At 36.2% G+C, this 22,443-nt stretch overlaps 1 protein-coding gene and 1 long non-coding RNA gene across 2 annotated transcripts; one reads left to right on the top strand and one right to left on the bottom strand.

Annotated features, from left to right (window-relative positions):
- Positions 1-535: 535 nt before the first annotated feature.
- On the bottom strand, positions 536-4,831 carry LOC134794851 (uncharacterized). The gene is made up of 5 exons (XR_010144729.1): positions 4,770-4,831; positions 4,537-4,551; positions 2,626-2,679; positions 1,965-1,985; positions 536-547 (listed from the first exon to the last, which is right to left on the bottom strand). It is a non-coding gene; the product is annotated as an uncharacterized LOC134794851 (long non-coding RNA).
- A 13,081-nt stretch (positions 4,832-17,912) lies between these two features.
- LOC134794848 (uncharacterized) lies at positions 17,913-21,363 on the top strand. The gene is made up of 4 exons (XM_063766648.1): positions 17,913-18,121; positions 19,009-19,130; positions 19,650-19,773; positions 21,162-21,363. The coding sequence occupies exons 1-4, from the start codon at positions 17,929-17,931 to the stop codon at positions 21,353-21,355; spliced, it is 633 nt and encodes a 210-aa protein (XP_063622718.1). The 5' UTR covers positions 17,913-17,928; the 3' UTR covers positions 21,356-21,363.
- The last annotated feature ends 1,080 nt before the right edge of the window (positions 21,364-22,443 follow it).

Below are 22,443 nucleotides of genomic sequence, written 5' to 3'. Positions count from 1 at the left end.
AATTACATTTGTGTAATGTAAAGTACCTACCCACTGAAATTAGTTTTTTTTTATTAATTATCAAATAAGTACTACTTATGTTTATACATAATGTGCAATGCAGCTAACAATACCTACAAACACACACACACAGGACACACACACACTTCATGCTTAACTTTTAATTAATTTAATTAATAAATTAAAGAATATAAATATAATTTGTACATATTTAATTGATTGAAATTGTAGGTATTGAGATATCCGTGCTCAGCTTAGCCATATTAACATTGTGTTTATATTATTTGACATTGTTAATCATTTAGTTAATCAATCGATTGCTTATAAATTTATAATGGTTTTTAAATTGTGTATTGCTTGACATTTGTATAATTATAATCAATTGTTATTTTCCCTACTTGACGATCGTAATATAAATTCGTATATATTAGTGTAAAATAATTTATATTGTAATTTCATATTATGAAATAAATAAATCTAAGTCTAAATCATACTTAGTAGCTTAATACTTATAGCAGTAGAACGAAATACAAACCCATTGCTGAAACTAGATAAGATAAAGATAAAAAATAGTTTATTCAAGTAGGCATATTACAATGCGCTTATGAACGTCAAATAAACCTTTACCGGCTCCAACCGTACACCTCTGCCCCGAGAAGATTTAAACCCCCCCTCAATTGGAGGAGGGTATCCCAATATGGGACCGGCAACAAACTCGGCGGGACACATCTTTTCAAAACATTATTACATCTTATAATTAACATGCATTACGAGTAATTAAGAAAAATACAATTTAAATTACTATAGAATTCATGCAATTATACTCAGTGAGTATACATAACTTTATACAAATACGTAGCTCTTTCAGAAAACATATCACATTCTTACAAAAGGAAAAGAAAATAAAACCAATAAAAGAAATGAGAATACATATTATATGAATCTGACTGATTGTTATGAGATGCTTTCATACAATTTGATGTGCTTTCTTACCTGAGCTGAGTCACCTTTAACTCTACACATAATACAATGCTTTTGATTGCTACTTGTCGTTATAGTAGAAGAGCCGGCCGCAAACTTTCCAACCGACTCGACACCACGATGAAACGCACAATGGCCTCCCACAAAAGTGATGTCAAGACCGAATTCGACAGTCCGCCACGGCGGAACCCGCCGAAAGTAAGAAAAAGAAAAATAAACTAAATAAATCATGGTGATGGCAGAGGGCTAAAGTCAAGATAATACTAGATAGAAAATGTATTTACAGTACAAAGAGCACTTTCTGTTGCGTATGTCTAAAGTTTAATAAAATTTAAAGATTGGGTTATTTATTTTGATGGGATATGTTGACGAAAAAGACTGAAAAAGTGTCCATGGAAAAACACCCCTGATGTACCTTGGTCATGGTCATTGACATGATCATTGTAATTTCTAAGCTTATAATATAAACCCGCCGTTAAGAAACTGGATGGTCGGCCTGGCGTGCCCGTGAGCGTCGGAGAAGTAAGTGAGCCAGAATCCATTGCTAATATGTTTGTTGCTAATATAATCATAGAAAAAATATTTATATATGAAATCACAGATATTTTAGCATATATTTACGGCATTAAAAATAAGGCAAAAAGTAGCAAGTACGGGCCAAGGCACAACTTATTTTCGGTGTCCGGGTACAACAAAGCAACTTTTTGGACAAGTAAGTAAGCTTCGTACTTAATAGCACTTCCAATTGAGATTAGGTTGAAATGATCCTACCATCGAGTAGCTAATTAACTTAACTATAAAGTTGTACGATACATGTGCGTGTAATTCGCAACTCGTGTATATTTAAAACCTTCTGTCGTTTTTAATGTATCGCCACTCGTTTCGAATTTCCTCTTTTCCGCACTTGTATCGTAGATAACTTGATAAAGTGAAACTTACCTACTTCAAGAAGTTACTTAGGTTGGAAATTGAAATCGGCTTACCTCTCCAGGTTTTTTGTGAAACTGTAAGAAACGAATGTGTCATGTGAGGGAAAACTCTAGTAGTTTTGATTTTAAGGCTTAGTAGGCTTACGAGTAGGTACCTACTAACATTTTGACATCAAAATAATATCTAAACGAAATAATAATAATTTTGTTATGGGCGTCACACACGGCGAAGATACTAATGACTGACGTAGGAACAAGCGAAATGACATTATTTATATATCAAAATATACACTCAAATTGGGCTCTTGGTCAGTTTTCTTCTAAGATTGTGTGTACATGTACACGTTCCATAGAAATGTCACGATCTTCTTAACATCTTATACCTATTTTTATTTATGAAATAAATTGTCGTATTGATTAATCCTTATTCGTTACGATTCGTTCGTGATATAATATGTTTTACAGTACATAAAATGTACTAATGCGGGAAACAGGACTTTCCGTGCGTATCTCAAAAATTTTAAGGGTCATTAGTTATGTATTGCAAAACGTTGTACGATACACGTGCGAATAAGTAATTAGCAACTCGTGTCGATTTAAAACACTCCCTTCGGTCGTGTTTTAATTTTTATGGCCACTCGTTTCGATTTTCCTCTTTTCGCATTTTTATCGTAAATAACTATAAAGATCGTTATTATACATGCAGAATCCTTACATGCTCCTCGGGAATTATATAGTAATCATCATTATGATATCGGCTTCGTCCTCCCTGCAAAATATTACATTTTATTAAATATTATATAAATAGCGGATGGTGCTGGGCCTAAAATACGGCGTTGCGTGAACAAGAGATTTCCTTTGGCAGGAATTTAGAGATGGGTAGGGGTGAGTAAATACTGAGTATTTACTCGGTATTTACTCAAAGCACCCGATAAATACCCGTATTTACTCATTTAGGTGGGTAAAAACGATTGCTTATAAAATATTCAAAAAGTGAGATTTAAGAACAAAATTATGTTTTATTGAAGAGTGCTAACGTGTATTAACAATATCTATAAAATAAAAAGCATATAGGACGCTTAATTTAGGAAAAAAAGGTAATTATTAGTGAGAGGCAAATTGTGATAATGCATAGGTAACAATTTTGTTTTAAATAAGAAGGTATTTACTTTAAAAATATGGTACTTCAATTCTATCGATGTTCTAGATAACTGCATGTCGCGCAAAAGTGCGTGTTTACGCGGCACTTACGACCTTTTATTAAGGGTTTTTTAAAGAAAACTCAAAAATGGCTCAACCGATGATGTTCAAAATATTGTTTTTTGTACTCTATTATAGGGCTAATCTCCCGATATGTTTTCATATTTTTTCTGAACTTTGGTTCTAAAGTTATAGAGAGATAAACATTATTTTGGCCTTTCGAAACGGGTTTTTTCCAAAAATATTCAATTTATCCAAAAATGTTCTTAGAAACATTCCAGTTATTTTTAAAGACCAATTTAATGATATGCAACACGTTGGTGGCTTCTGAATTTTTTTTTCGTGACAATTAGTTACATGTATGGAGTGCCCCTCTTAAAAATACATTTCTTACAATTTGGAGTACTTAATCCAGTAGCGGCTTCCATAATACACCTATATTTCAAATTTATATGCCCCTTCCAGCACTCTAAATAGTTTATACCCACCAATTTGGGTATAAACGAGAAAATACGGGTATATTGAGTAAATACTGAGTATTTACTCGGTATTTACCCGTGAGTATTTACTCACTACCCATCTCTAGGCAGGATTGGTCCTTAGGACCCAAGGATGGATTTAAGAAGTGGCGCCACCGAGATATTTGATGTACATTTTTAGGGGGAAGGGGGCTCTCAAGTTGATCTTGATATCTATATCATTTAAGCTAATATAAAAAGCATAAATCGGGGATTCCGAATTCATTTCTGATATCATAATGACACCATTCAGAAGTAAAAACACATAAAATATGAATACTTTATTTTAATTCCTCTCCACGCTTAAACCGCTAAGCCTTAGTTAAAATTTGGTACAGAGATAGTTTGAGTTTTAGGGAATAACATAGCCTACTTTAAATCTCAAAAATCATCCTTTAAGGGTGTGAAAAGGGAGGTGGAAATTTGTATGGGGATTCAATAACCGCTGAACCGATTTAGATAACATTTGGTATGGATATATTTTGAGTCCCGGGGTCTTCCCCGGACACACACATACACAGGATAGTTTTTATTAAAAAAAAAACTCTTAAAAGTGAAAAGGATAAGGTGTAAGATTGTATGGGGAATCAATAACGGCTGAACCGATTTAGATGAAATCTATGTCTACATCTTTGATTTACTTGAAAATGATACTAAACTAGACATAGAACCTAAACTTAAACAATTATTAACATCAGACGTCGCCGACGCTTAAAACCCCCCCACCCCCCACCTGCATCAAAAATCTGGGTGGCTCCACTTCTTAAATCCATCCTTGGGTCCTAAGGACCAATCCTGCCAAAGGAAATCTCTTGTTCATGCAACGCCGTGGTTGACCTTTTTATGCTCTGAGCACACTCAACTAAAATAGTTCATACGTTAAAAGCTAGTAAAATAAACAGACTTACATTTATTACGACGACCTGTAATTAGTACCATTCCTTAGTTTAATAATTTATGATGTTTAAACTTTCGATTGTGTTCAAAAATAAATATGTAACCATTTTTTGCCAAATTCTAAAGTTTCTCTTTATATATAAACTGTTATTATAGACTACGCGAACACTAAGCGAAAGCGCCACCTATCGATATTACTTTTAACGAAGTAAGGTGACAGTAATTTTATATTATTAATTATTACCGAAGCTAATGATGTTATCGCAAGCAATGTGCATCTCGCTGGGCCCATCGTCGTCATAAAACTACAGTGAGTACAGGCACCTATAAAATTTCCTTGATAAATCGTAGCATAACCAATCGATTACATCGATTCTAATCGAATCTGTCTTTATTGCTAAGAGTCGTGTATCTGTTTGTGAATTAATTACTTACCCGACTACGGAAAAGCTATAAGGAAGGGTCGTGAATGTTGTGATAGTAGCTGTTTCTAAAAGAGCGAAAGTCTCCGTTTCAGGTTGGCCATAAATGGTTTCGTAAGTACGTCTGATCTCTTTTACATATGGTTTCTAAATTTATATAAATATTTTGTGTCAATTAAGAGTTTGGAATTTTTGGAAGTGGTGGAGCGTGGAGCCATGGGTGTATGTGAAGTTGTAAAGCTCGACGGGCCACTATTTGTATGTGCGTGCGTTTGATATATTATATCCTAGCATCAAAAATAAAGCCGATCTTGATGAGTTACCAGTGTCAATCTATATTTAGGCTACATGTTTAACCAAAATGCATTCCGAAATGAAGATGATTAGGTATATTTATGAATTTGAAAATTAATCCGCATGCGAGCCGTGTAAATTGATTAACTACCCTGATGATCAATTTGTGACACTAAGTTATAACTTTATAACCATTTACCCGTGTCCGTTACAATTTGCCACCGCTCGCCATTTAGATCGGTATCTACCAGCGACTTGGATCTGTATCTTTCAATAGGTAAATCTTCTTCTTCTAGGTAGAGTCCTAATTTCTGAGGCTATAAGTCACCCTATGTTGTAGTGTTTTCCATCCTAGCTGATTTTTTGCGTGACAAGCGGAGATTGGTTTCGATTACTTTGGGCTAACTTATGGGCTGTAATTTATGCTTTTTTTTTATTTGAAAGAGTATATTTTACAGTTGGCCGGATTGTCTTACCCTTCGTTACGGATACGAAACACGAAACACGTCGAGTAATCTTTACCAATTTAATATGTGTGTGTCTCATGGAAGTTTTTTTAAATATTAGGCTTCTTAATAAAGATAATCCGTAAATTGTTACAGAAGATATAAAGAATACGACAGGGACCTATCGGAGAAATATGTAATTCTCGGGTACGTTCTTTGTGAAACATCAAACATCAACAACATTTATTCAGCAAATAGGCCACAAGGGCACTTTTACACGTCAACATTGAATTTACATAAAAGCAAAAATAATAACAATACATCAACAATTTTATAAAATACAACTAACAATTCAAACTAACGTATTACAATTACTTAGAGATGTATATGGTCTCTTAATGTCGAATTACATAAAAAACACAAAAAAATCTATAATATTTAGAGGTGTAAATGTCTCTAGGTGTCAGAACTATAAGATTATATAGTTTATCAAATTATCCTTAGAGATGTATAGGGTCTCGAAGAGTCAAAATCCTGTGTAATTAACACAATCATTAAGAGAAAAGAAACATACGAGAGCAAAATGAGGCGTCTCACTGTAATTAATTAATAAAAATAAAGTTACTAAGTAAGCTCGTGTTAGCTTAAACAGACCAGTCTCCACAAACAGCACCCGTTCACGAGTATGACGCGTATCTCAGCCATCGCCTCCCTCAACCTTCATTCGGGAAAGTGGCGACCCGATCAACGACGCCATCGTAAGCAAAGACTTTTAAGCGAGCATGACATCTTCAAGCTACCAGCCTATATTAATATTATAATAGTAATAACATGTAGCTGTAAGACACAGCATTTTGTGCTCGTATGTTACATAAAGACAGTATAGATTCACATAATTACTAGCCTAAATTGACTTAGAGATGTAAAGGTCTCTAAGTGTCAGAAACTTTAAAAATATAGGCATGTATGTACAATCAAAAATAAAAATAAAATAAATCATAAATCATCTCATTGATTTATGATTTATGATTTAAAATAAAATAAATAAATAAATACTTAGAGATGTATAAGGTCTCCAAATGTCCAAAACAAAAATTAAATTAAACAATATAATCAAGCGAGAACATCATTGTCTCATGTGTCAATTCTACTGGACACTAGCATATTTAATTCACAATTTAAAAAAATATATTTATTTAACTCTTATTAAGTATACTAATGAAATCAAGCTACTCGTGGTGTGAGACAAGGGGATGTGATTTCCCCCAAAGTGTTCACAAATGCATTGGAGGATATGTTTAAAACGCTCGACTGGAAGGAACATGGTATTAACATTAATGGCGAATACATCTCACACTTGCGATTTGCGGACGACATCGTCATCATGGCTGATGAGACGTTGCAGGATCTAGAGCATATGCTAACCGGTCTAGCTGATTCTTCTCAACGCATAGCTCTCCGGATGAACTTGGACACAACGAAAGTTATGTTCAACGAAAGTGTTGCTCCGGGACCTATTGCAGTACAAGGGGCTGTTCTCGAGGTTGTTCAGGAATACGTCTACCTCGGGCAAATACTGCAGTTAGGAAGGAACAACTTTGAGAAAGAGTCGAATAGAAGGATACATCTGGGCTGGGCAGCATATGGGAAGCTGCATCGAGTCTTCACGTCGTCAATCCCACAGAGTCTGAAGACAAAAGTCTTCAATCAGTGCGTCCTACCCGTGATGACATACGAAGCCGAAACGTGGACACTCACGGTAGGACTGGTCCATAAATTCAAAGTCGCTCAGCGAGCTATGGAAAGGGCTATGCTCGGAGTCTCTCTGAGGGATCGTATTCGAAATGAAGTCATCCGTCAGAGAACTAAAGTCGTCGACATAGCCCACCGGATTAGCAAGCTGAAGTGGCAGTGGGCCGGTCATATTAGCCGTAGAACCGATAACCGTTGGGGTAGACGAGTTCTCGAGTGGAGACCGCGCATCGGCAAACGTAGCGTAGGACGCCCTCAGACTAGATGGAGCGATGACCTTCGCAAGGCGGCTGGCAAGAGCTAGATCAGAGTTGCCGCAAATCGTGCTCAATGGCGTGCAATAGGAGAGGCCTATGTCCAGCAGTGGACGAGAGTAGGCTGATGATGATGATGATGATGAATCAAGCTACCGGCTTAAAGGCATCTCTATCGTTTATAAAATCTTTTACAGTATAGTACGCCTTTCTTAACAAGGAGCGCTTAATGTGCGACTTAAATTTGTGAAGTGGTAAATAATTCACTATATCAGTGGGGACTTTGTTATAAAAACGTGTACAGTTCCCGACGAAAGACGTACTAACCTTACGAAGGCGGTGGGCGGGCACAGCAAGTTTGTTTGTTTCTAGTGTTATAGTTATGGATATCACTGTTAACCTTGAATTCGTGGATGTTTTTCCGAACATACATAATATTATCTAGTATGTATTGAGATGCAACGGTAAGAATGTTAACTTCTTTGAATTTCTCTCTTAGGGATACTCGAGCGCCCAGTCCATAGATGGCACGTACAGCTCGTTTTTGCAGCACAAATATTGTCTGAATGTCTGCCGCTTTTCCCCCACAACAGAATTCCATACGACATAACACTAATATGGAAGTAACTAAAGTATACCAGACTGGCCGTCACTACGTATGTTAGCTGTTTGATTCTCCTCACTGCATAGGCTGCTGAACTAAGTTTTCCGGCTAGAGTGCCTATATGTGCATGCCATTGCAGTTTGGAGTCTAGAGTGACTCCCGGGAAAACAGTACGATCTTCAAATTCCAGCGTATCACCTTTTATTTGAATCTTGCTGTTATTTACCTGCTTGACGTTAGGTAGCGTAAACTTGATGCATTTGGTTTTCTTGGCGTTCAAAAGCAAATTGTTTGCCGTAAACCAGTTTACTATGGTAGATAGCGCGTAATTAATGCTCTCGAAGCTATTTTCCTTTCTGTCCACTTTAAATATAAGGGAAGTGTCATCTGCAAATAACACTATATCATGTCTATCTTGTACAACTTTTGGTAAGTCATTAATGTATACCAAAAAACAGGAAGGGACCAAGAATTGAACCTTGAGGCACTCCCGAGGGCTACCGGGGACCCCGCTGAGTTCTATCCGAAAGGTACGATGAGACCAGGTCAAGGGCACTAAGTAGCTTTTATCCCATAGCGGCTTAATTTTCTCTTTAAATTTTCGTGATCAACGCAATCAAATGCCTTTGACAGATTACAGTATAAAAAAACCGGGCAAGTGCGAGTCGGACTCGCGCACGAAGGGTTCCGTACCATAATGCAAAAAACGGCAAAAAAATAACGGTCACCCATCCAAGTACTGACCCCGCTCGACGTTGCTTAACTTCGGTCAAAAATCACGTTTGTTCCCAACTAGCAAAATAGTCGTATGAGAATTGATTTACTCAGCCTGTAATCGTATAACAGCCGAGTTACGGTTGTTGAAACACCAATATATCGTATAATAGCGGTTAACTCGACTATTTAGCAATTTTCGCTAATTAGTGCTATAATCATGTCGTATAAACGTTTATAGCACTATCTTTTAGCACTTTTATTCCACCTTTTAATAAATGCTGAGTTAGCGCTACTAAATCACTTTTATTCAGCATAATTGTTCTATTAAAATCATATAACAGCTATAGAATAGCTAATTGTCTGAATAAGGCGCTTTAATACAACTGTTACTCAATTCTCTTCTCTGTTGCTATAAAAGCTTATTAAAAGCAATCCAATAACCATTTGGCAACAATGCTGCTGTAACAGCGCGCTTATATCATAATTCGGGTAATGGGGTTCAAACCGCTGTTATAGGAGCTGAAGTGTATTTACAGGTTTTATTCAAAATGTATTCAGCTTAGAGTACTTTTAAAGAGTTTTGAACTACATTAACAGCACAAGTCAGCCATGTTGTCGTTTCAATATAGTCCGGTGGCCAACTGCATGAAACCCTACCTGATAAAAAAATAGAAAAATCCTACTCTGTAGGGGTAGCTGACTTTTAGTAGCATCAACTGCTCTTGGTCGGCCGCGGCTTAATTTGGCAAATTTTGCGCAAATGGCAAAATAGTGGCACAAAAATTCATCAAAAAAAAACCCCATCGTATAATACAATTGAGGACAGCAAAACAAAAGTGGTCAGCTACATCCTGTGTTGGCAGGTTCCTGTGTCCTACCGAATTTGTGGTACAACGTGACAGCTTCAATTTACCTCATCGAAAAATAGAATGAAAAAAACTGATTGTAATACCTACATTAAATTTGTTGACGTATGTCTTGGTCGGTCTCACCTTAGCCTGGCAGCTTTTGCAGTCCGTCCGCATTAAAAAAAATGTCAATGGCAGCTATCCTACCATACAAGTGACATTCTATTTTTCGATGAGGTAAATTGTAGCTCACTTGGTACCATAAATTCGGTCGGACACAGGAACCAGCCAACACAGGATGTAGCTGACCACTTTTGTTTTTTGATGAATATTTGTACCACTTTTTTGCCACTTGCGCAAAATTTGCCAAGTTAAGCCACGGCCGTCCAAGAGCAGTTGAAGCTGCTAAAAGTCAGCTACCCCTACAGAGTAGGATTTTTCTATTTTTTTATCAGGTAGGGTTTCATGCAGTCGGCCACCGGACTATAAATCCATAAACATGGCGACATCATGTGCTATAAGTGTAGCAGTAAACGCAGTTACTCGACTTATAGTCGAATTAATGAGATATAAGAGAAACTAGATCGTGTAAGCAAATTTTTACTTATTTTAATTAATATTTTTTTATTGAAATTTAAGAAAATAGACGGCCCATGAATATATATGAACCAGTGCCTTTGGTTTTATCAATAAAGTATTTTTCGCGCTAGGTTTTACTGTATTACGTGTACTTACAGACAGTAAAAACGTATGTACACAATCACGGTAAAAATAAATGTCATGGATGACAGCAGTAAAAAAATACTTAAGTACCTTTTTGTTTTATTAGACACGTGAAGACGATTAGGCCTCAAACATAATAAAATAATTGTAATATAATCGCTTACCTGAGATCGTTTTTAGCACATATTAGTTGAATAAAAGCATTTACTGCACTCTTACACATTTAAAATGCCGAGTAAAAGCAATTCGGCTACTTTTACGAAACATTTTTGCTGAGAAAAAGCAGTGCGGCTGCTTTTATAGAACACTTTCACTGAGTAATAGTAAATTGCTAATGTTTATAGAACAAATAGTCGAATAAAAGCACTATCGTTGCTATTAAAACACTAGAAGCGCTTTTATCCACTTTTACTCAACTCTTGCAGCATCGATTTGCTTCTTATACAGCGCTTACTCGATTTTTATAACACTTTTAGTCTGTATAAGTGCGCCTTTTCGCGTTGAGTAAACGCTTACAGGACTTTTATTCGACTGTTTTTACACCTTTTATAGCACCAAAAAGCGAAAATAAAAACGTGCTCTCAACTTTTATAGCACATAGATTTGCTAGTTGGGTTGTATGGGAGCCCCACTTAAATCTTTATTTTATTCTGTTTTTAGTATTTGTTGTTATAGCGGTAACAGAAATACATCATCTATGAAAATTTCAACTGTCTAGCTATCACGGTTCGTGAGATACAGCCTGGTGACAGACGGACTGACGGACGGACGGACAGCAGAGTCTTAGTAATAGGGTCCCGTTTTACCCTTTGGGTACGGAACCCTAAAAAGCACTGTAATAGAATTTCAAATACTACTATAGTATAAAAAAGCACTATAATAGAATCTCGAATGCTACTATATAGTATAAATTAACACTATAATGGCGTTACTGACAACAAATTAGCACAAGAGTCATCATTACATCACTTTTATAGACCTTAAACGCCACGACTGACACTGCTACATGTCTACTATGTCACTGAATGCCACATAAGATGTGCCATTTCGGCTTTATACAATCTTCTTAGCTCTTTTAAGTATAGGACCAATAGGTGGTATTGCGAAACGTTCTATCGACTACTATAGAACCACAAATTGTTACTTGGGATGTAATACCATAACTGGATTCAGCACCCCCGATTTATACGAAAACAATACCATTTTTTTTTTCTCGCAGGGGTAAATACGTTTACGTATCTCACCCCCGGGCGAGGCCCGTTGAGGATGGGGTGGTATGTGGGACTCGCTCCTCCCGTATTCCCTCTGTTACTCAGAGGGAGGGGAGGAGAATACCCACTAACTTCCCCTGCGGCGTTACCCTCTCTGCCGTTTTCGGGGAGCATCATGAGATCACGAGTATTCTACCACGATAACACGGCCTAGCAGCTTCACTGATGTAGATATATCAAGATAAAATTGAGAGCCCTAAATAAACTTTCAAGAGCGGATATCTCAAAAACTATTCAAGATATCGAGAAACTTGACTAAATAAAACTTGTAACAAATTAAATTAACTTTCATTTTGTATAAGCGGCCATGTCGCTATGTTGTCGCTGTGGAGATGTCCAATGTTTCCGAGATATAACCGAAAACCCGAAAAATGGGACCTTTAAACTCCCTCACCCCTCGGCTTAAGGGCTGCCAAGGGTTACTAAGGGCCGGGGACTTTTGATATGTTCATCTCCTAACTAGTCCAAACCAAGTTACGGAGTCAAAAATTGTGTTCCAAGCATTTCGCTCTACAACTTTTTTTGAGCATTCATTGCCTAACCTATGTAGCGTATTGCATTTCTTTAAAAACTTTTCTATAAAATGTTGACGAGTGTTTATATGGTTTTCGTCGACTATTTATTATCATTTGGATCGCTCATGATGACTTACTAGAATTACGAGCACACGAGACACTAATAGTACAGTTTGACAAACTTTGGTTTTCAAGAGGTATTTTATATTGACATTTGCTGTCACAATGTTTCGAAATAGTTCGGTAACCGTTACGACACATTGTGTACAGATTTGGTCACAAACCGCACGCAAAGTGCACACAACAATGTGTCGACACCTTGTTACGGAAAAGCATACACACGGCGACGTCACTTAGTTACTGAACAATTCTATTAGACACATGGCGTGCACTCTGTTACGACACATCTGACATTTAGTTACCACTTTGATGATTCTGCGACTGGAATGGTTATATGGGTTGTCCGTGCAGGTATTTGCGCGAGCGAGATACAATGTCAATTGATAACTACCTAAATGACATCATTTTGATGTCAAAAATGTACGTCCGAATTGGCCTCCTGCATGCAATCAATACGAGTAAATCAGAGGTGCGTCGTGATGCGCCGGTCACTAAAGGTGGCCACTGACGAGCCTTCCAACAGTCCAAATAGCGTGGCTGCAATCCAAAATCGGTCCGTGAATGTCAAAAACGTACTTACAATGTTTAATATTAGCATGCCGTCTATTTGGATGAAACCATTGTAACGGCATCCATTTGGAAGGCTCGTCAATGGCCTGCTTAATAAATTGCATCAGCAGGGTAGAGGATGCAAGGGAGGAGGCAGGCAAGCCCGCAAATTTTTTAAAACTTTTATAATGTGATCTTATTAAGCATGTAGAGAGCTCTAGAAGGCGACAACATTTTACGATAGTTATTTATACTTTTTTTTTCGTTTTAATAAAGAATTTTGTTAATTAACAATTGCCTAACTTGTTGAAAAAATAACTTTAAGATAGATTTCTACAAGTAAGGTAAAGGCACCTATTACCGTGGTAGTTAAGGAACTTTTCAAAAGAGATCCAAAAATTAAGGGTATCAATGCTGTCTAGCAGCCAGGAATATTTTTTTTTTCATCAGAGCATTTAATGAACTTTCCGTTTCACACGTTTTTGGATTCATTTTGGGTTATTATATGTATTAAAATATTTTTTGAAGCCAAAATGACCAAATCTTCTATTACCGTGGCAAGGGACAGGCTGTGATTCTATTACCGCGAATTGAGCTTTCATTACCGAGGGTACAATTGGCATGATTTTTCTACACTCGTTAATAGAAACCAAACTCAAAATTCGAAACCTAATACCGAGGGTTAAAACGATAATAACGACGTGGGTTCTGTATATTATTTTTGTGTCATTAAGTTTAATAAGGACACAAAAATAAAAAATAAAACTATAGGAGTATGTTTAAAAATACCAAAAATACAATACCAAATAGTCACTCGGTAATAGTTAACTCTTTAAGAGCCTATTACCAGCCTATTACCGATCCATTCGATGTTTCTATGGGTCGGTAATAGATTTCTATACATTCTATCACCGAGGGTAATCTGATCATACCATCGGTAATAGGCTTAATTTGGAGTTTGATTAAACCTAATTCCGACCCATAAAAAGAATAAAACACAGATGGTTTTTCAAATCAAATCAAACACGTATATTACAAGCTTGTTATAAAGACAAAATCACATAACCGGCAAGTAAATTTTAGGTTTTATCTCAAAATAAAAAAAAGTTGACAGATTAAGGGTTCCCATAGAAACAAGGAAATCGGTGCTGAAGTTTTTGTTAAAAATTAAGGGTTAGTTGAATACTTTCCATACCACGGAAATAGCTCTTTAATAGCGTGAATAGATCAAGATTGGAATAAATAAAAGAAATTATAAAACTGATAATTTGTACCAAAACTAAAGAGTAAATAACAAAACTACCACTTTTTCTATTACCGTGGCATACCACGGAATTACTTACCACAGAAGTAATTGGCGCCTATCACCGCTGTATTTTATTTTCCATTTTAAACGTATTTCCCGGTCAAAAACTAAGTTAAAAGTAATTCAAAATCGTGTAGAAAACAATACATAACCTCTTAAAAGGCATTGCACTAGTTTATTTGCCATAACTATTATGTAAAACACTAAGTAAGATTGGAGTGCACTTACCTGTGGCGTCACGCGTTTGTATGGAATAACCGGTTCTTGCGCCGCCGTCGCACAAACTGACGAATCGCGACTTTTTTGTTACAATCACACAAATGCACACTAATGGGCACGGTAGACCAATGAATGAGCTTGTTTTGTGTATGCTTTATTTCTTAGGGAATAGATCTGTTTGCTTGCAAAATGCGTATTTGTAAACACCGCGGTGTTAGACGTCGATTTTGATACCCGCGTTAATAGCCGCCGTTACCTTAGTACATTTGTTGACATGTTTTAAATACACCATAATTTTTTTTAAATGTTTCAATTAATATTTAATACCTTTAAATTATATGTAATGTTACGTAACCGTTTTTTCACCCCGCGCGCGTTGCCCGAAAATGAGGCGCGGAGGGCTGTGTTTAGCGTTGAATAAAAAGTATATGTAGGTATGTATGTATGTATGTCACTTTATTGCACATAAATAGGTGAAAGACAATTTAATAGGGACAAATAGCAATATGAGAATTTTGGATACACATAAGGAAGACGAGAGCAATAAATAAAGAGAAAACCAGTACTACATACATATAAATACGCATAAACTTTAAACTTACCTATATATAAACCTATAGGGTGTGTAATGCTTAATATAATTATAAAAAAACTATCATACATTTGTTATAATGCCACTTGATATATTATTGTATGTTATAATGTAATTTTTATTATACGTTTCCTTTATTATATTGTGATTTCATCTAAACTGTCATTGATAAAATGCCTAATGTAATATAATTTTAAAATAGTATATAGACATATTTTATAATGACATTTGTTATATTATATTTTTGTATAACGTAATACTTCATACAATTTTATCAAGTATAAATACATATATTGTATAACATTTTTTGTCATATTTCATTTACTGATAACGTAAAGTTTTACATACTTTTTATAACTAGTACGAAGACTACCGCTTTTCTAGCTATTTCATTCTAGGGAGGCCGCAGTTCTAACCTAACCTAACCAATTTTTTCACGGTTTTCGTTCTATGGGGGCCGCAGTTCAAACCTAACCTAAACCACTTTTTTCCTAGAGTATTTTGTTCTACGGAGGGTCAAAGTTCTAACCTAAACTAACCCTCCTTTTGTTAGGTAGTTATTCGTTTATATGCGGAGTCGCAGTTCCAACCTAACCTAACCCATTTATGTCATGCAACTATTATGCCACATAAATAATTATGTGATGTCACTTCTTATAACAAATAATATTCTTTAGAGTATATAATAATTATGGCAATGTATATTAGACGAAGTGTAAATATACCTTATGACCATTATGCCAATAATAACATTATGTATACCGTTAATTAGGTATTACGGTAGTATGCCATTTATTACGTTATTCAAAATAACGATATATCAAACTATAATATATGAAGAGTAATTATAACAAATGTAATGCACCCAAACCTATATTCTTAGACATATATAATACATACTTACATAAATAATGGAGATACAGTTCTGCAAGTATGGAATGTTTTATTGGAAATATCCTCCTCTTTAATACAGTGAAACCTGGATAAGTGGGATCTCAAGGGACGAGCAAATTTGTCTCACTTAAAGAGGTTTTCCACTTACACAGGGTCTCAGTTAGCCAGGTATAAATAAATGTATGTCTCATTTATAGAGTGTTCCATTAATAGAGGTGAGAAAAGAGGTTATTTCAGTTATAGAGGTGGTAAATAAGGTATTTTTTCAACATTATGTATGAATTGTAATCATCAACAATAAATAAAGGTCAAATATTTCTTGTCCTTAAATAGTTTTTTAAGTCTGTTCAATTTTTATTCGAATTAACTTTGATTGATTCTACTTCTACAAAGGATGGATTTTATTAAATAAAATTAAAAAACGGACTTCATTGTGTCTTAGAACTTAAATAAATGAGAATTAATTTTTGGTTTTTCGTTTCGATAGTTTTAACTACTTACTCAAACTAACTAAATAAAACTTGAAGTCGTTTAGACACAATTAACCGAATGCGGAATTTTCGGTTACACTAAAGTCCAAGATCTTCAATAAAGTCCAAGTTAGAGAGGTCATAGTTTGACGTTATGTCAGATACAGAGGTCAACTCCTATAACATTCTAAAAAACAATGAAGCAAATGTAATCTTTTAAATATAGTCTCAGTAAAAGAGGTAAAATACACTCTCTGTCTCAGTAATAGAGGTAAATTTGACTATAAAATCGAAACAACTAATCTCAGTTATAGAGGTCTATTTTTTCTCACTAACAGAGGTAATTCAGCGCCAAAGTGCCGGGACCGCACTATGAGTCCCAGCTATAGAGGTTTCCCACTTATCCAGGTCCCACTTTACCAAGTTTCACTGTAATATTAATTTTCGTTTCTTAAATATCATTACTTTTTGAGATATTGGGGAAATAAAAAATATCTACTTTTCCCCCCTTTTTTTGCTTATAACTTTTGATATTTTTTGTGTGCTAATACACGCTTCGAATACATTTTTCTAGGCATCATGACGAATATAATGAGGTATCACACGTATTTTTAGGAGTAGTATCTCTATTTTTCACCGTATTCAGTTTCTCGAACAGACTATTATAAGTATTCCTTATTAAAATAAACCGTAGTGCGGTTAATTATTTGGTTGTTTTCGGCTCGTGTTTGTTGGATAGGTTCCTCGTTCCTCGTACAAATATTAAGGAGTTTTTCTCAATTTACCAGACAGTTTGGAAACATTCCTTCGGCACATCAGATTCAGTACATACCCCACACACACGAAAGGTTAGAGTTAGACCAAGAAAAGTCTGCAACGCTTTTGATAGCATAATATAGGTACGCAGTGCAAGTGTAATTTCATAGCAGTTAATAATACCTGCACTGCGTGTGCTATCAAAATCGTTGCAGACTTGTCTTGGTCTAACTTTACCTTCTTTTTATAATAAGAAGTAAGAAAAACGCTTGGTTCAAGAGGAACATTTGCATTAAATTTCTCTAGTAAGTATAGAAAGCGTATTCTGATTTATTGATTATTATACCAGGTTACGAATTTGATCTGGATTATGGATGTGATTTCTTCAACCATAAACGTCACTTTTGATACCGACAGATCATATTTAATGCATAACAAATTCTGACAACATTCATAACCTGTTAATTACCTACAATCAGAATAATTCTAATTCTAGTAAGAAGACTGCGCTGTAGCTTTTTATATGCAATTTATTCGCAAGATCGAATAGCCTTTAAAAGTAATTGGCTAACATTTGTACTTTATCGCCAACAGTAACACCCAATCAAAAATAATTGTTATAGTACCTAAAACTAACTAAAAAAAACTCAAATGCATACGAAAATTCTTACGGTAATGATGAAACTGTTACTTCTAACGCTATTGGTTCATTTCGGTAGAAGTGACGATGATACAGAGAATAATCGGATGCTAGGCGTGGACACTGTTCACAATGTGAAGATTGATAAGGATACTATTATATCTCGGAACTTGAAACTAGAGAGGCGTAATAAAGGACGCGAGAGTGAGTAATATTGTGTTCTTTGGCGTGATTATAAAACTTCCAAGAAACCATCCAACTGGCCCAAAGTTTAACTCGAAAATCTTCGTTCAGGTGTAACTATTATTTGAATGTCGTATTTCTATGGTAACATTATGTTCCCTTTGACAGCGAATACTAATACTTCAAGCATATCCGTGATATTATGCCCCTGGGAGTCGCCTATCGGCTACCGGAGACAATGATTTTTCTTTTATTTCAAAACATTGCAGATTATTGGTACAATCGGGGACATTCCCGGTCAACCACACACAATTCAGAATTTTTTACCTCGATCCTTACGAGCGAGCTAAACTTCGCCTCCCATAGAGATAAACAATTACGAATATTACGATGCATTTAGGGGACTTTATCTTAATAATGAAAAGGGTAAAAACAGGTAATGAGACAAACAATATATAGGTAGTAAGGACAGTTTATTAGTTGTCGTTGTTTAGGCTAAGCTTCGCCTCCCCATAAAGATAACCAATTAGGATGCATTTTGCCGTCACAAAAACAATGGACGGCAATAAACTTTACCTGAGCTAACCCCTCTTTTTCAACACCCACATTTTTAAGTGCCATGCTATTGGTCATGACTTTTATGATATCGCCTGACCGTCTGCAAGAGTTTTAAACGATTTTTGCCCTTAAGGTCATTCACCGCGAATGTCCTGGATTGTACACGATGACAAAAGATGACTCATACTAGAATGGTACGAGTCGGGTCGAGGCGCCCGACACTTCAGTTTTCTGTAGAAAACATAACGTGATCAGTTGATCACTGATGACCCGTTAAAGAAAACGAAGTGCCATAAGACCCGAGCCGTTCTAGCGTGAGTCATCCTTAATTCACCATGTTACAATTGTAGCCAATCACCACAAACAAGTGGAACCGGAACCGGACTGGTCATACAGCCCCATCCCGGGCGACGTGGCGCCCTACGTCCAAGAGTTCAAGCAGAACATGACAGAGTGCCTCAAGGAAGTACAGGTGACCGCCTACGTTCCACTAATCTATGTATACCTACTGCTATGTGTTCACCTCCAAAAAACCACATGCAGCTCGCGATCGTTCTGCGCAATTATAAAACCTAAGGTTCTCTAAAATTTCATTGTACAATAACTTGTGTAGGTACTCACAGTAAGTATAAGTTTTTGCCACAAATATCAGTTTTGGTACACAAGCTTTTATCGCTGGCTGTACCTACTTTTTTTACCACAGGCAATACTTATCGAGACATTTGTAAAAATCACAAACACATTTTTTGGTTGTGTTATTTCATTACAGAGTTCCCATGGCCACCTCCTTTTCCATCATCAGATCAGCGCGATGGTACCATAATATTGCATTGTCACGTGACGTGACTTACATAATTATGCACCTTGAAAATTTACAGCTCAATCGGTAATCGGGAAGTGGGTCAAATTTAACTTCCAAGATTTGACCCACTCTAACATACATACAACATACTAACAATAAAAGCTTGTAAAAATGCTTATACTGCTGCAGGCTAACGACAAGCGAACGGTGAAGAGATTGTCCCCGAAGAGCGAGTCGCCGGTCAACGGCGAGTGCCTGATCGCGTGCGTGCTGAAGCGGAACCAGGTCATTACCAACGGGAAGATCGTTAAAGGTGAGAACGAAGAGAAGGGACTCTTTCTCTCTTTAAGCTAGGGTTGCCATACGTCCCCGTACGCCGGGACCCGTTTGGCACCAAACACACCAAATTTTGCAATAAGTAAATTGTCCCCGTCACGTTCCAGAGAATTCTTGTAAGGATTGGGTATGGATTCTCCACTCTACACGATACTTTCTACAAAACACTTGTCCCGGTCGACGTCCTGAATACTTATGGCAACCCTACCTCAAGCCCTTCCACTGAGGCGGAGAAGAGCGGAAATGAGAGGAGACCAGCGGGAATCAATCGATAGCATTAAGTTCTCGTCTCTGCTGCTGCTGTATTACAACCAATGCTATTAACGAGAAAAAAAATTAAAAATGTTTATAAAGCTTAGAATAATTTTAAAAGTGGAAAAATTACTGTCTTGGGTGAGACTTGAACTAACACACACACAACACAATTGGGTGAGACAGTAATTTTTCAACTTTTAAATTTATTCTATTAAGCTTAGTAGCATCGTTAGCAGACGTAAGTATCTGCTTGTTAAAAATTTAAAAATGTTTATTTCTTTAAACAATACAGGTTAATTTATAAAGGTTAAGATCTCCTAGTAGGTATAGACTGTGGCAGGAGATCCTGCTCTTCCGTCATGTTAGTAATAACATTAACAAAAATAAATGAACAAAAAGTGTTAAGAAACTTTACAAGCTTAAAAATAACAAAAGTGGAGATTCCATGATTTGTGTGGTGTGTGTGTGTGTATGTGTGAAATTATGTTGAATACGAGTCCTTCAACGTTTTCATAATTTAGGTATTTTAGCCATTCAGATACTACTTTTTTGCAAGTGAATTGTTGTAATTGTTGTAAAGATTTATAAGAATTAAGCGTTGTACAGTCTTTTCATTATTGTAAAAGGTCCTGGCAGAATATCAGCGATGTGGCTTGCTGCATCACCATGCTGAGCCAGCGCCTTTTCTCTGCCACGACACATGGTTTTGCATTTGTTTTATTTTTCTTCTACTTTAAGATTTGTAAATTAATTTTTATGATAATTTTAAGCTGCATGTCTTCTTTCATCTATGTACCATGTATGTTGTGGAAACGAATAAAGTTTTTATCTATCTATCTATATAAAGAATAAATATTAATTTTTTAACGAGTACCCACTTGGATAATTCCCGCACGTCTCCTCTCGCCTCCGCCTCGAGGGGAAAGGCAGACTAAAGCGGCATCGTGGTCGTCAACTCAAACTAGATTTTATCCCAAATATAGCTTCCATTTACTTGAAAAGAAATCTATCGCACTTTTCTTCTGAGTTTATTAGTCTAAAGTTACATGTGACTTATAATGACATGGTCAACTTTTCACACTTAGTACCTACTCTAATCTGTTATTCCAGCAAACTTAATATCCCTCGTAAGCAAGTTCTACGCCAAAGACACGAAGATGATGAAGAAGCTGGACAAGAACCTGGACCGGTGCGTGGAGATGAGCGCCGCCATCCGCGACGAGTGCGCGCTGGCCGCGCACCTCAACCAGTGCACCAACGAACTCATGGCCAGCAACAAACATAAAATATCTATCAATTATTAATTATTATTTTAAACTTTTGGCGTTTTCTTTTTAATTCAATAAGGTATCTGAAAGCGGTGGTGGCCGAGTAGATATGACGTCTGACTTTCAATCCGGATTTGCGCGCGCGGGTTCAAATCCTGACTCGTACCAATGAGTTTTTCGGAACTTAAATACGAAATATCATTTGATATTTACCACTAGCTTTTCGGTGAAGGAAAACATCGTGAGGAAACCTGCATACCTACATAGGGGGAAGCGGGGCAGCTTGGTACACCCTTTTTTGAAATCGATTTTAGGCCCCAAAATGAATTCAAAATACATTTTTTTTGTACTTAGTAGATGACAAATTTACTAAGGTATACAAAGTATATGTTTTTTTGTTAAATTTATGGCCAGTAAAAGAGATATATGGATTTTAACAAAAAATGGGATTTGTTCAATTGTGCCCCACCTGCAGGGTACTTTGTTACATTACATGGGACACTTTGATACATCATTTTGGCGTACTTTGGCACGTGAATCAAAGTGCCCCGTAAGTGTTTCAAACTGCCCCCCAGAGCACACTTTACAGATCAACTCAGTTAGCTGACCAGTAGTAAACTTATTAAACATTATAAAACGTCTATTAACTGCGGTGCTATTAGAACATACTACAGTTATTAAGCAGCAAGTGCACTAACAGTACAAAAAACAACTTTTAATGAAATCAGTGTCAGTTTTTGACAAAAAGCTACTTTGGTTGTTTTAACTTTTCTTTGTCAATTTTCTTTCTCTTTGTACGTTCGCACTAATCATTAAAAAAAAATCACAACAAAAAACTGGCAGGGGCACTTAGATACACTAGAGGGGCACTTTGATATGTTCAAAACTGCCCCTATCTTTATTGTACCAAAGTACCCCAATGGTCAAATAAATTAAAAATAATTTATTAAAAATATACTATTAAGTATTACTTTAAAATAATAAGCTAACCCTATTACTGAATAAACGTACTAAGCGCTCATTATGATGTTCATCAGGTAAAGTCTAAAATTTCGCACCACTACTCGATAAAAAAATCATAATTTATTTACTATGCGACCGCGGAAACACGTTTTCACGCACCA

This window comes from Cydia splendana, chromosome 11 (assembly GCF_910591565.1).
Source record: "Cydia splendana chromosome 11, ilCydSple1.2, whole genome shotgun sequence".
Taxonomy (NCBI): Eukaryota; Metazoa; Arthropoda; class Insecta; order Lepidoptera; family Tortricidae; genus Cydia; species Cydia splendana.
The sequence above is the reverse complement of the archived record's forward strand: the minus strand, read 5'-3'. Positions and strand labels throughout refer to the sequence as shown.